This window comes from Saimiri boliviensis, chromosome 14, assembly GCF_048565385.1.
Source record: "Saimiri boliviensis isolate mSaiBol1 chromosome 14, mSaiBol1.pri, whole genome shotgun sequence".
Lineage (NCBI taxonomy): Eukaryota > Metazoa > Chordata > Mammalia > Primates > Cebidae > Saimiri > Saimiri boliviensis.
In genome coordinates this window covers 2,958,202-2,972,973 of record NC_133462.1, presented here as the reverse complement: position 1 = coordinate 2,972,973, position 14,772 = coordinate 2,958,202, and the positions used below count along the sequence as shown (strand labels likewise).

At 46.6% G+C, this 14,772-nt stretch overlaps 1 protein-coding gene across 1 annotated transcript in view; it reads right to left on the bottom strand.

The window, feature by feature from the left end:
• The window catches only part of NLRP11 (NLR family pyrin domain containing 11), a 32,843-nt gene continuing 18,071 nt past the window's right edge, over positions 1-14,772 (bottom strand). The window contains exons 4-9 of the mRNA XM_003944051.2: positions 14,600-14,767; positions 12,182-12,352; positions 7,466-7,633; positions 4,603-4,773; positions 3,485-3,655; positions 1-205 (exon numbers count right to left, since the gene is read on the bottom strand). Coding sequence (XP_003944100.1) covers positions 1-205; positions 3,485-3,655; positions 4,603-4,773; positions 7,466-7,633; positions 12,182-12,352; positions 14,600-14,767 — 1,054 coding nt within the window. The remainder of the gene's footprint in view (positions 206-3,484; positions 3,656-4,602; positions 4,774-7,465; positions 7,634-12,181; positions 12,353-14,599; positions 14,768-14,772) is intronic.

Here is a 14,772-nt window from a genome sequence, read left to right as displayed (position 1 = left end):
CTACACGGGTGGAGAAAATTCGGTAAACATGTGCTGTAAAGTAGAATTAGGTGCGATTGAACCTAGCTGAGAAAGCGGCCTCACACCAATTTCTCTGCCTTCCTTTGCAGACCAAGATTCAGACAGAAAGATCAACGTGGGTTTTCTTTCCTTTACAGTTGTCAGCGACTGCTGGATTTCTGTGCTCACGCCACTTAATGGAAGCCTGGAGGAAAACGGAGGGAGAACTGCATTAATGCTATGTGCGTGGTCTCAGCTTTGTTGTGTCAATGACTGATTCCCGATAGGGCGTCCTTTGGGCATCCTTGGGAGTATCTCAAGCCATCTCCGAGGAAACGAAAATCTGCTCAAGACTAAAAACCCTGAGATAGAGATTTCTCTATTAAGTATGAGAATGTAAGGGAAGATTTCCGCCAGGAGAGCTGTCTGCAGTAATACTCGGAGTAGCCAACGTTACTGCCTGCCAGTGTTTACGTGCATGTCACATTATGTCCTCACAATGGCTAATGCCATAGGTTCCAACATGGAGGGTCCAAGTTTCCACCTAGAATACATTTACAGGCTGGATGCAGTGACCCACATCTAATCCCGGAACTCTGGGAGGCTGAGGCAGGCAGATGGCTTGAGCTCAGGAGTTTGAGATCAGCCTGGGCCACATGCCAAAGCCCCATCTCTACCAAAGATACAAAAACTTAGCCAGGTGCGGTGATGGGCGCCTGTGGTCCCAGCTACTTGGGAGGCTGAGGTGGATCACTGGCACCTGAGAGGTCAAGGCTGCAGTGAGCCATGATCATGCCACTGCACTCCAGCCTGAGTGACAGAACGAGACCCTATCTCAAAAAAAAAAAAAAAAAAAAAAATTAGAAAAAGGTGACATAGCTGGAGAGCAGACACCACAGCCCATACTCACATTCATTTCTCCAAATCAAAGAGGGGGATTCAGTCACTTAATTTGTGCCCTCTTTGTATGTGAGTAACCCAATTAGCATGTAGGCACAAATACCTTTGTAACCTGAATTATGGTCATTTCTGCAGTTTACTTTTTTGGAGCATCTATAATACTGAAGAAAAAATATCCCTGGCATCCTGGAGCTCATGTTCTAGTGGAAGGAATTAGATAATGGAATGAATACATTATACATTTGAAGGTGAGAAGAGCCCTGGGGGGAAAAATCAGGGAATAAGCCATTTGGACAATTTGTAATGTTTATGGGGTTTTCTATGCATCTGAAAGTTTGACTCAATATCCACTTATTTATGAAAAAATTATCATTTGGAGATAACAAGGGAAAAATAACTCAGCAGGGTCTCAGCATATTGAGTCTACGATCTCATTCAATCTTTAAGAGTTCTGAGATAATTATCCCCATTTTCCATTTGAGAAAAGCTGGACATGGGTGGGAAATGAGTTTCCCTGCCCGTATTTTATCAATGGGTAACCAGGATGCATATACTCAGTCTCTAATTGAATGCTCAGGAACCTGAATATGATATTCTTTCAAGAAAATAAGGCAAGCCGGGTGCTGTGGCTCATGCCTGGAATCCCAGCACTTGGGGAGGCTGAGGGGGGTGGATCACGAGGTCAGGAGTTGGAGACCAGCCTGGACAACATGGCAAAACCCCACCTCTATTAAAAATACAAAAATTAGCCAGGTGTGGTGGCTCATGTCTGTAGTTCGAGCTACTTGGGAGGCTGAAGCAGGAGAATCACTTGAACCTGGGAGGTGGAGGTTGCAGCCTGGGTGACAGAGTGAGACTCTGCCTCAAAAATAAAATAAAATAAATAAAATAAAATAAAATAGGGCCGGGTGTGGTGGCTTAAGCCTGTAATCCCAGCACTTTGGGAGGCAGAGGTGGGTGGAACACGAGGTCAAGAGATCGAGACCATCCTGGTTAACATGGTGAAACCCCGTCTCTACTAAAAATACAAAAAATTAGCTGGGCATGGTGGCGCGTGTCTGTCATCCCAGCTACTCAGGAGGCTGAGGCAGGAGAATTGCCTGAACCCGGGAGGCGGAGGTTGCGGTGAGCTGCGATCGCGCCATCGCACTCCAGCCTGGGTAACAAGGGCGAAACTCCGTCTCAAAATAAAATAAAATAAAATAAATAAGGCAAGTCGAAACGAATGCTAGATATCACCAGACGTGTCTACATATGTGGAAAGTGTGAGCGGAAACTGTGGCAGGCAGCTTCTAAATGGCCTTCCAACAATCCTCACCTCGTGCCAGTCACACCCTTGTATCATCTTCCCTTCCAGTGCAGGGAGGACCTGTGATTTGCTTTGAGACAGTCTCACTCCGTCGTCCAGGCCGGAGTACAGTGGTGCAATCTTGGCTCACTGCAAACTCTGCCTCCCGGGTTCAAGCAATTCTCCTGCCTCAGCCTCCCAAAGTGCTGGGATTACAGTCATGACTCATAGTACCTGGCCAAATTTGCTTCTAACTAATAGGCAAAGATGATGAGTTGTCACCTTTTTGGTAAGCCCACATAGAATTGTTACTTCTGGGCCAGAAGTAACAATTTTTTTTTCTTAAAAAAAAAAAATTGTTATTTCTGCCTTGCGAACAAACTCACTCTATTGCCTTGCAGAACTTGACAGAGTTACCATCGGAGCGTTGCAGAGCGAGCCTTTTCAGTGCATCGTTGCTGGTAACTGAGGGTCTCTTCCAGCCGTCAGCTGTCAACGTACTAAGACTCTTAGCCCGACAGCCCTGCAGGAACTGAGTTCTGCCAACGACCACATGATCTGAGAAGCAGACCGATTTTTCTTTCCCTGATGAACCTTCAGATTTGACCCTAGCCTTGGATGACATCTTGGGCGCAGCCTCATCAGAGATCCTGAGGACGACCGAAGCCGGGATTGGAGCCCTGACGCTCACAGAGACTGTGAGGTGATGTGTCATTTCATCCCCAGGTTGGTGGGAACATACATGGACCAGTCAGCTAACACAGAAAGGGAGAGAGCCTTTGCTTTATGAGAAGAATTGAATGGATTTGGAAACATGAAACAGCAGAGTGAGAACTGCCCATTTTTCTTCTCTGGGAATGAGGGGCCCATCCAAATGGAGGAAAGAAAATATTCAAACATAGAACCCTTTATGCCATGGCAAGTATAACATCAATTGTCACCTTTTACTCACCACTGAGTACACACTCCGCTTTAAGAACTAGGCATACATTTTCCATCTCCCAAGAGGAAACACTTTTTTTTCATCATCTCATAGGTCCTAGACCAGGCGTCCCCAAACTTTTTACACAGGGGGCCAGTTCACTGTCCCTCAGACCGTTGGAGGGTCGCCACATACTGTGCTCCTCTCACTGATCACCAATGAAAGAGGTGCCCCTTCCTGAAGTGCGGGGGGGGGGGGGCGGATAAATGGCCTCGGGGGCCGCATGCGGCCCACGGGCCGTACTTTGGGGACGCCTGTCCTAGACCATCTCAACACAGAACTTTTCCCATCACCAAAGAAAATAAGCAACTTACCCAACTATCTCTAGTGTACAATTTGGGTGCATCAGGCTCTCCAGAAGTTTTACAATTCCTTCGTCGCTGAAGCTATTTCGAAGCACGTTGAGTCTTTTTAGTGTCGTGTTGGTGGTAAAAACAGAGGCAAGAGCATCACAGCAGGCACTGGTTAACATGCAGTCTTCTAGCCTATAACAAAGACGCACAGGTGAGGAAAGATGGCAGATGAGACGGGTGAGAAGTGGATTCCACTAGATCCCTCCCTTACAAGTTTTGGGCTAAAGAACTTAGTATGCAGTAGAGCCCTCTTTCCCAGATGGACCTGGTAAAAACCCATCTCTACCAAAAACGCAAAAGTTAGCCGGGCGTGGTGGCGCATGCCTGTAGTCCCAGCTACTCGGGAAGCTGAGGCAGGAGAACTGCTTGAACCCTGGAGATGGAGTTTGCAGTGAGCCAAGATTGTGCCACTGCGCTCCAGCCTGGGCGACAGAGTGAGACTGTCTCAAAAAAAGTGAAGCAAATCACAGGTCTTGCCTACACTCAAGGAGATACACAGGAGTGGGATTGGCACAGTCACACTGTTGAAAGCCATTGAGAAGCTGCCTACCACAGTTTCCATTCATACTGCCCACATATGTAGACACGGGTGGTGATATCTAGCATTCCGTTTCTGCCTACCTTACTTTCTTTTCTTTTTTCTTTTTTTTTTTGGAGACGGAGTTTCACTCTTGTTACCCAGGCTGGAGTGCAATGGCGCGATCTCGGCTCACCGCAACCTCCGCCTCCTGGGTTCAGGCAATTCTCCTGCCTCAGCCTCCTGAGTAGCTGGGATTACAGGCACGCGCCACCATGCCCAGCTAATGTTTTGTTTTTTTAGTAGAGATGGGGTTTCACCAGGTTGACCAGGATGGTCTCGATCTCTTGACCTCGTGATCCACCCGCCTCCGCCTCCCAAAGTGCTGGGATTACAGGCATGAGCCACCGCGCCCGGCCTCTACCTGCCTTATTTTCTTAAAGGAAAATCATATTCTGTTTCCTAACCATTCCGTCCGAGTTATTTCCAGATCCACTTCCTCTTGTGCTTTTCTTCAGCTTTTCCTCGCAGAAAACAGGGAGCTTTCTCCCCAGGCACCTACCCAATATTCACCAACTTGCAGGACGGCAGTTTCAAAGCATTGCATATCAGCCGCATCCCTGTATCTCCTATGTGGTTGCTCCCAAGCTCCAGGCTCTTCAGGTTTCTACTAGCAGCAATAACTACGGCAATAAATTCACAGATCTCGGTGGTAAGGAAACAGCCAAACAGCCTGTAAAAGAGGAACATGAGGTAGAGTCATGGCCACCTACCTCCAGGGATTTATACCACAAAGGGTTAAGCGTTCTTGGACCCGGCTTGTGATGTCTGTGAATCAGGGACTTGTTACAGAGCCAAGAGCAGCGTTAACATCCACAGGTCACTTACAACATACCAGGGCATTATTCAAAACCCCTAGTGCACCTTCAACTCACAATGATCACAAGGCTCTCATCCTGGTTTTACAAACGAGGAAACTGAGGCCAGAATGTTTTGAGCATTTTCGTCCCAGGAAGTCACATTTCCAACCTATGCCCTTTGTGATCCCGAGCTTGAATTCTGAAGAGTTATGTCAGGCAACCTCCTCTGACATTCGTATTTCTACCTTTCAGTTCTCCTGTCAAAATCCAACACTGAGAAGAGCTAAATACGTCTTCATAAAGAGAATTTTACCAAACGGTCCTTCCTCTCAAAGCAAGCAAAGTACTTACGACTGTCCCTCTCCCTTGTGACCTGCCAGCCATACTCCCTCATGGTCCACGCCTACAATCCTACTTCACTGCCTCACCACACTGGCCCTCAGGCTGGTTCTTGAGCATAGCTGGCCGTTTCTACGTCAACAGCTCTGCACCAACTCTTCGTTCTGCTTGGACGCCCCACTCTAGCGATCTGTATGACTCCGTCCACACCCTTCTCCAAGTCTCTGCTCAAATGTCCCCTTGTCAGTGAGGTGACAGTGACCTTGCTTAGATACGGCCACATCCCACCAGGAGCACTCCCGATTATGTACCCTGACTTAGTACTGAACACAAAGTTTCCACAACACTTTTTACTGCCTGATACAGGAGGTGACGGCCTTTTTCTATAAAGGGCCAGAAAATGGTTTAGGCTTCATGGGCCATGGAGCCTCTGTCTCAACGACTCAACTTTGCCATTGCAGCACAAACGCATTCATGAAACACATGTAGATGAATGGCTATGTTCCAGTAAAATCTTTATAAAAACAGGTAGAGGGCCAGGTTTGGCCTTTGGGCAATATGGTTTGCTGACCTCCAGTCTAACAATATACAAATTACTTATGTCTTATTTCCTAAAGCAATAGAGAATCCTATTTTTCATTTAGTAGTTACAAAGCTGGGTGTGGCGGTACACGCCTGTAATCCTAGCTACACAGGAGGCTGAGACAGAAGGATCACGTGAGCCCAGGAATTTGAGACTGGTGTGGACAATATAGCGAAATCGTGTCTGTTAAAATAGGTAACATCCCGCATGCCCATGAAGCCGATAGGGCATGCGGGGTTTCACATGCCCTGTGGGAGCTCACAGAGGGGGTCTCTATCCAGTTTTGGGTCGGTAACAGACAAAAAGCACAGTTACACTTATGATAATGCTTGAAGGATGATAAGAGAATGGGTTTGGAGTCTGCAGCAAGCTTCAAACTATGCTCTGAGAGCCCAATCTAGGCAACTATGTTTTTGTAAACAACGTTTTATTGGAACATAGCCACACACATTTGTTGACATTTTTTCAAGGCCTCTCTTGAGCTATGGTAGAGTTAAATAGTTATGTCAGGGCCACTGTAAGCCACAAAGCCCAGAGTATTTACTGTCTAGCCCTTTAGAGAAAAAGCTTTCTGACCCCTATTCTACAGTAAGAGTGAACTTATCTCAACCTACTAAGCACAAACTAAGGGCTGTGGAAAAAAAAGGCAGGGTGGGTTATGATGTTATTTTCCCAAAGGCAGTTTTGTAGAAACTGCCATGCCAAAGGAAGCAAGATTCTAGAAGGAAAAGATATCCCCAGAATTTCCTATTTTACCTGCCCATGTGGACCAAATTACATGGTAACATGGATTTAGTTTATAACTACAAGGCAGAAACAAACTTAAAATCAGATACCATACGGCTGAGCACACGCTTACACGGTCTCATAAGCACCTTGGCTCAGGAGCTCACAGGCCACAGTCTTGCTATTTTATGAAGAGGAGATGCTTTTAGGGCATGCGTTTCTCCTATTTCTGAGCCAAAGACAGTTGAGGTAGAACATTTTCAAAAAAACAGTTCAAATTCAACAACTCCGAGGAATTTTTTAAACAATTTTTTTTTTAGGTAAGCGGGAACTCATCAGTTCTGAGAAAAATACAAGAAGTCTGATCACTCGGCATCACTGATGAGGGACACTTGATGTGTGCTGCGGTGGCTTGTGACGTATTTCCTCCTGGAGGTTCGTTCAGAGGCCACTTCATCACGCCTAGGTCAGGTGTCTTTGGCCGGTACCAGTGGCTTGGATGTGGCCGCCTCCCGCAATGCATCCCTTTCCCAACAAAAAGATGCCCCCATGATTGCCCACCCCAGAAGATGTTCTCTGCCTCAGAAACTGTAAGCCGGGCCAGGGCAGGATCTTTGGGTCCCTTCTCCTGCGGCATTTCCCACGCTATGTCCACCTGGGGGCAGGGACAGGGGCCCCGTCCAGGCACCCTTCTCTGTGTGATAAGGATCTGAGGGATTTTGTAAAACTCTGCTCTTTCTGAGCTAAAAGGTTTCGCTAAGGAATTTTACCGTGCTTTCATACCGCCTGGTTTTGGGAGACCACAGGTTCCCATACCCCTATCACCCACGATGCCACCATTAGAGTCTTATTTCTGTCGCCAACTCCACCACCCAAGCCCTCACACAGGCATCCAGGAGAACTGCGGGAAGACTTACTGCAGCTCCTCTAAACGACAGGAAAATACCAAGGGAAATAGCATAATTACTGCTCCATGGTTTTTTAAGTGATTCACACTCAGGTCTAGTTCTTTGAGACTTGGGCTGAGCAGAAGAGCTTTTCCAAGGAAGCTGCAGCAACTTGCAGTGAGACAGCAGAAGACTAACCTGCCACACACACAGAAAGAAGAGCAAATCAGTAACAGTGTGAGCGCCGGAGAGGGGACACGCGAGACCACCCACCCACGTCCGCGAGCACCTCTGCACCTTCTACTGCCATTGCCCGAGTTCTCCACCGATGACTTTATTTGGAAAAGGAGAATGAAAAGACCCCGAGTAGTACAGAGGGTGAGCTACAGAATGGATATTGCAGAACAGGGAGTGAGAAAAATCAAACTCCCACCAACAGAATCATCTCACGGAAGTAACTGCTGGAATTCGGTTCCCCCATTGCTTAATAAAGTCTATATGGTTAAACTGAATCCTAAGATTTTCAGTTTAAAAACTCATTTCAAAAGGGTTGCTTTGTTATTTGTAAGTGAATAAAGGAACTGTTGAAATTTTTCCTTTTTTTTTTCTGATAGGGGATTTCGCTCGTTGCCCAGGCTGGAGTGCAGTGGCGGGATCTCTGCTCACTGCAACCTCCGCCTCCCGGGTTCGAGCGATCCTCCTGCTTCAGCCTCCCGAGCAGCTGGGATTACAGGCATGTGCCACCACACCCGGCTAATTTTTCTATTTTTTGTAGAGACAGGGTTTCACCGTGTTGGCCAGGCTGGTGCCAAACTCCTGACCTCAGGTGATCTGCCCGCCTCGGCTTCCCCAAATATTGGGATTACAGGCGTGAGCCACTGTGCCCGGAAGCAGATTTTTTAAACTAAGAAACAGACGGCACACCAGACACTCTTTTATCAGCCAATTTTGCGGCATCCCGTTTAGTCTGTCCACGTTTAGCTTCTTGGCAATATTTGGAAGTTTACTCAATCCTAATCTGGATTTCCAGTCTCTCTTTTTTTCCCCACTATTTATTTTTAAATAATTTTTTAAATAACAGAGGTGGGGTCTCACTGTGTTGCCCAGGCTGGTCTCGAACTCTTGGGTTCAAGTGATCTGCCTGCCTTGGCTTACCAAAGTGCCAGAATTACAGGCCTGAGCCACTGCACCAACCAAATCTCTATTTTTTTTTTTTAACCTGTTTTCTATTTGCCCTAAGAATACTGCACTGGCAGTGAGCTGCACTTTTTTACTTGACAGGTTAAAAAGTTGGAAATAAAAATGTGGCATATATACACCATGGAATATTATGCAGCCATCAAAAACGATGAGTTCGTGTCCTTTGTAGGGACATGGATGAACCTGGAAACCATCATTCTCAGCAAACTGACACAAGAGCAGAAAATCAAACACCACATGTTCTCACTCATAGGCGGGTGCTGAACAATGAGAACATATGGACACAGGGAGGGGAGCATCACACATGGGGTCTGTTGGGGGGAAAAGGGGGAGGGACAGGAGAGTGGGGAGTTGGGGAGGGAGAGCATGGGGAGATATGCCAGATATAGGTGAAGGGGAGGAAGGCAGCAAATCACACTACCGTGTGTGTACCTATGCAACAATCTTGCGTGTTCTTCACATGTACCCCAAAACCTAAAATGCAATTTAAAAAAATAGTTTAAAAAAAAAGTTGGAAATAAGCTGGGCTCAGTAGCTCATGCCTGTAATAACAGCACTTTGGGAGGGGGAGGCAGGAGGATCACCTGAGGTCAAGAGTTCAAGACCAGCCTAGTTAATATGGTGAACCCCCATCTCTGTTAAAAATACAAAAATTGGCCAGGTGTGGTGGTGTGTGCCTGAAATCCCAGGTACTCAGGGAAGGCCGAGGCAGGAGAACGGCTTGAACCCAGGAGGCGGAGGTTGCAGTGAGCCAAGATCATGCCATTGCACTCTAGCCTGGGTGACAAAGTGAGACTCTGTCTCAAAGAAAAGTTAGAAATAACCAATTTATTGATTGCAAACACTGAATCTTGGCTCAGGTATGGGAAAAGGATAAAGTAGACCAGGGCTCATCACAGACCAAACCTGGACCCTGCCTGCTTTTGCATAGCTGCAAGCTTAGAATGGTTTTTGTGCTTTAAAATTATTGCAAGAGGTCTATGTAATGATGTTAATTTGGCTTTGGCAAGTGAAACGGGGCGTGCTTTCCTCTGTATGCTAACGCGTGCTTGTGATGTTAAATTATACGCATGAGTAAAAGCGAAGACTAAGACGCTAGAGAAGCTCCCTGTCCTCGTAGAAACCTCATTTGCTATTTTCCAGCTGTGGGATTTGGTCACGACCATAAATGTGGCCTTTTACAGTCATTTTCCTCAAACTGCTGTGACTTCTCTCACTGTTCTTAGGCTTAGAAATTGCTTGCCTACTTAAGTCACCGAAACAAACATTTTTTTGCTTAGTATATCTGGATTATTTTAAATACAGGTGTGAACTATGAAAAACTCCATGCCAGGGCCGGGCGTGGTGGCTCACGCCTGTAATCCCAGCACTTTGGGAGGCCGAGGCGGGTGGATCACGAGGTCAAGAGATCGAGACCATCCTGGTCAACATGGTGAAACCCCGTCTCTACTGAAAATACTAAAAATTAGCTGGGCTTGGTGGCGCGTGCCTGTAATCCCAGCTACTCAGGAGGCTGAGGCAGGAGAATTGCCTGAACCCAGGAGGCGGAGGTTGCGGTGAGCCGAGATCGCGCCATTGCACTCCAGCCTGGGTAACAAGAGTGAAACTCCGTCTCAAAAAAAAAAAAAAAAAAAAAAAAGAAAAGAAAAACTCCATGCCAACAATCTAAGGTGATAAAAATGTTCTAGAAATTATATGGTAATGGCTATACTACTCTACACATTAAAAAACATTGAAGGTGTACCTTAAGTAGATTAGTTTTCTGATATGTAAATTATACCTGAAACCAGTTTAAAAAATCCAGCAGGAAACAACTTGTAGATATGAGATGAAAAAAATACCTATTTGGAGTCTATTTATTGAACCAATGGTCTGTCCCTTTCTTCGTGATACCTTGTTTTACAACAAAACTGTCTCACGTTGACAGTCACTTATGGGATTCATCTGGATTCCTAGAATAAATGCAATATTGTGCCATATGAAGAGAGGAGTTCAAGGTGTTACCCTGCAAACAAACAGGTGTTTTTATAGAACATATATAAAGAAGCCGGGTATGGTAGCTCACGCCTGTAATCCCAGTGCTTTGGGAGGCCGAGTCGGGTGGATCGCTTGAGGCTGGGAGTTCGAGACCAGCCTGACCAACATGTAGAAACCCTGTCTCCACTAAAAAAACATAATTAGCTGGGTTTGGTGGCACATGCCTGTAATCCCAGATACTCGGGAGGCTGAGGCAGGAGAATGGCTTGAACCCAGGAGGCGGAGTTTGCAGTGAGCTGAGATCGTGCCATTACATCCCAGCCTGGGTGACAAGCGCAAACTCCATCTCAAAAAAAAAAAAAGAGAGATAAAGAACATAGTATCAGTTTGTATTGCTCTGGAATCTAGCGAGTCCTCAAACAGGGGCAAAAGGGGTTAAAAAAATAGGCGAGGGAGAACAAAACAAAATCAGAACAAGAAAAGACGGGCTACTGCATTCTTCCATCTTCGGAAGTTGGAATTGCAGACGGGGGTGGGGGGGCTGTGTCCTCACTCCGTTTTGGTTCCTGACCATGTTTTACACATCTCCACCCTTGGGTTTGTACCTTTATGCCCCACGTTGGCCACATTTTGTGCCATCTTCCATTGTGTTTGCGACACCCCAACCTCCTGAAAGTTGGCCTTTCTAGCAACTTAGGGCAGGGAAGATCTTCCATTCGAGTGACCCACAGGAGGTATAGACACAGGAAAAGCCCATCCTCTACCTTCTTGAAAGGAGACTAAGGGAAAAAAAAAATCCCATTTCAAGGCCGTCTAGCACCAAACCTTTCCTCTGCATTCCTCGTGTTCTCAGTCCATCTCGCCCTGCACGACACCTAGCTGATGTGCTCACTGTAAGAATAATGTATGTTCCCTGCTCTTAGAAAGTCAGTTGCTATGGCCTAGGTGCTGTGTTTGGAATGTTGTGACCACCATTTTTTTTTTTTTTTTTTTTTTTGAGATGGAGTTTCACTCTGCCACCAGGCTGCAGTGCAAGGGCACAATCTCCGTTCACTGCAACCTCCAATTCCCTGGTTCAAGGGATTCTCCTGCCTCAGCCTCCCGAGTAGCTGGGACTACGGGCACATGCTACCACAGCCAGTCAAGTTTTGTATTTTTAGTAGAGACGGAGTTTCACCGTGTTGGCCAGGATAGTCTCAATCTCCCAACCTCGTGATCGTCCACCTCGGCCTCTCAAAGTGCTGGGATTACAGGCATGAGCCACGGTGCCCAGCCATGACCACCATTTTTAACTCTCTTTCCGGAGCTGTAAGTTTGGTACTGTTGTGACCCCACTGTCCAGATTGAGAAATACAAGCGGGGAAAAAAAAAATCCAGATACATTTTTGCCAACGTTTCGCCACTCAGTTGTCAACCCGGAGTATGAACACTGACCTACTGAACTCCAGAGCCCGCCTTCCCACGGCTTGGCTTTGCTGCCCCTTTTCCCACCTCCATTCTCTGATCACGTGCTTAGACCTTCCAGCCAGTCTGAGCTTCTACGTGGTGCGCCCGTCTAAGCCGACTCACACCAGCGAATGCAGCATACAGTCGGGGTGCACCAGGGCTTCGCACAGTGTGTTCACCCCGTCGTTGTGCAGCGGGTTGTTGGATAGGGTCAGTTTTCTCAGGTTGCAGCTGCTGGTGATGAGCAAGGCGATTTCTCTGCAGTCACAGGCTCGCAAGTCGCACTTCATCAGGCTGCAAGAGGAATTCGGAGATGAAAAGAGGCTTCCCGCTTAGGCCATCACCTCTTTTAAATAAGAAAAAAAAAAAAAATCAGACTCAACCAAGTGAGATATCTACTTAAAAAGAAAATGAATAGATCTCTCTACTTTTTATTTTTTGAGACAGAGTTTCGCTCCTGTTGCCCAGGCTGGAGTGCAGTGGTGCAATCTTGGCTCACTGCAACCTTCTGCCTCCCGGGTTCAAGTGATTCTCGTGCCTTAGCCTCCCAAGTAGCTGAGATTACAGACACGTGTCACCACGCTCACCTACATTTTGTATTTTTAGCAGAGATGGGATTTCTCCGTGTTGGTCAGGCTGGTCTCGAACTCCCGACCTCAGATGATCCGCCCGCCTCAGCCTCCCAAAGTGCTGGGATTACAGGCATGAGCCACAGCGCCCAGCCAGATCCCTTCACTTCTAACCTTTCTTTCCCTACACCACCTCTCGGAGTTCTAATCTGGTCAAGGTTATAGATTCAAGAAAGGCTGTGGGAAGGCAGTTTCTTCCCCTTCTGCGTTCATCTCCACGTGCCTTCCAGGGTGACGGTTCCGAACAGTAAGTCAGGTATCAAGCCGCCCGTCTGATCAGGGGATATGGGTACGATCACATTGAGAAACCTGATAACGACCCTTAACTTACCATCATCACATTTACAAGGACTTCTGATGTTTTCTTTCTGCATAGCCTCAGGTTATGGGAGGCTGAGATGGGTGAGCCATTTGAGCTCAAACGTTCAAGACTAGCTTGGTCAACATGGTGAAACCCTGTCTCTACTGAAAACACAAAAATTAGCCATACATGGTGGCGGGCACCTGTAATCCCAGCTACTCAGGAGCTGAGGCAGGAGAATCACTTGAACCCAAGAGGTGGAAGTGGCGGTGAGCCGAGACTGCACCACTGTACTCTAGCCCGAACAAAAAGAGTGAACACAAAAACAATAACAAAACAAAACAAAAACCAGAAAGTGAGGGATGAGGGAGGTCAAGGAGTAGAAAGCTGCTGCTCAAATGGCTAAAGGACCCAGGAGGATTAAAGGGTGGGTAAATTTGCTTACAAGACAAAGTAGCTTGAGAATGCAGGGGGTGCCACTAGAGCATGAGGTACCTGAAGCTGAGAGCACAAGTGAAACGCACTTTTTGGAGATGAGGTGTAGAAAGTGGCATTATCCAATATGGAGTCACTAGCAAAAAGAGCTACTGAGCACTTAAAGCGTGGCTAGTGTGTCTGCAGGAGTGGGTTGTTCGTTTTACTACATTTACACTGGAATTTATTTATGTATTCATTTTTGGAGGTGGAGTTTTGCTCTTCTCGCCAGGCTGGAACGCAGTGGCATGATCTCAGCTCAGGGCAACCTCCATCTCCCAGGTTCAACTGATTCTCTTGCCTCAGCCTTCTGAGTAGCTGGGATTACAAGCACCCGACACCATGCCTGGCCAATTTTTGTATTTTTAGTAGAGGCAGGGTTTCAACATGTTGGCCAGGCTGGTCTCGAACGCCTGACCTCAAGTGATCCACCCCTTAGCCTCCCGAAGTACTGGGATTACAGGCGTGAGCCACCAGGCCTGGTTAGTTTAAATTTAAAGGTTGATTTCAAATTATTGGAAGATTTAAGTATGTTTCTGACCCAGGCACGTGAATTAGTTCTCTCAATTGCAAATTCTATGCAGCCAATATGGAGGTCAACTATTTCGGAGTCAAATGTGCCAGAATGGCGACCTTCTCTGTGAAATACTGGGTTCTAAAGCCTCCACACAACAAAGGAACATAAAAATCACACCAGTAGCTTTTTGTACTAATTACGTATGGATCTAATTTGATATGCTGGGTTAAGATATTGTTAAAGTTAGTTACACTTACTTCCTTTTGCTTTTTAATGTGGCTACTGGAAAATTTCAGTTTGTGGCTTGAATAATCTCCATTGGACAGTGTTTTAGGGTTTCACAAGTCATCTGTACTTCAAGAATGACCAGAGGAATTAGATCATTAGAGAAATGTTAATCAAGGGAGAAGCCATTTTATATAAAACATCAGTGTAGAAATTGAAATCAAAAGGCAGGAATCATGTTGGTGAGGAAGAAATAAACCACGTGCTAAAAATCTCTGAAGAATGAGTGGCATCAAAGGTAGGTAGCAGGTCGTGTTATCCAAAGGGCACCCCTACACACCAACACCAGCCATCTCCCCCATACGCGGTGAGCTCTCAGCCGAGCAGTGACTCACCTCAGATGAGTTATTTGGCATGCGGGCTCAGTCAGGATCTCACGCAGAAGTGAAAACGTGTTTAGGGAAATGGACACACAATTGAGGCTCAGGCAGGTCAGACTCCGGTTAAAAGCCACAGCGCTGAGTAAGTCCTCAAAACCAGTGCCCGTCGAGACATAGGACAATCTGCA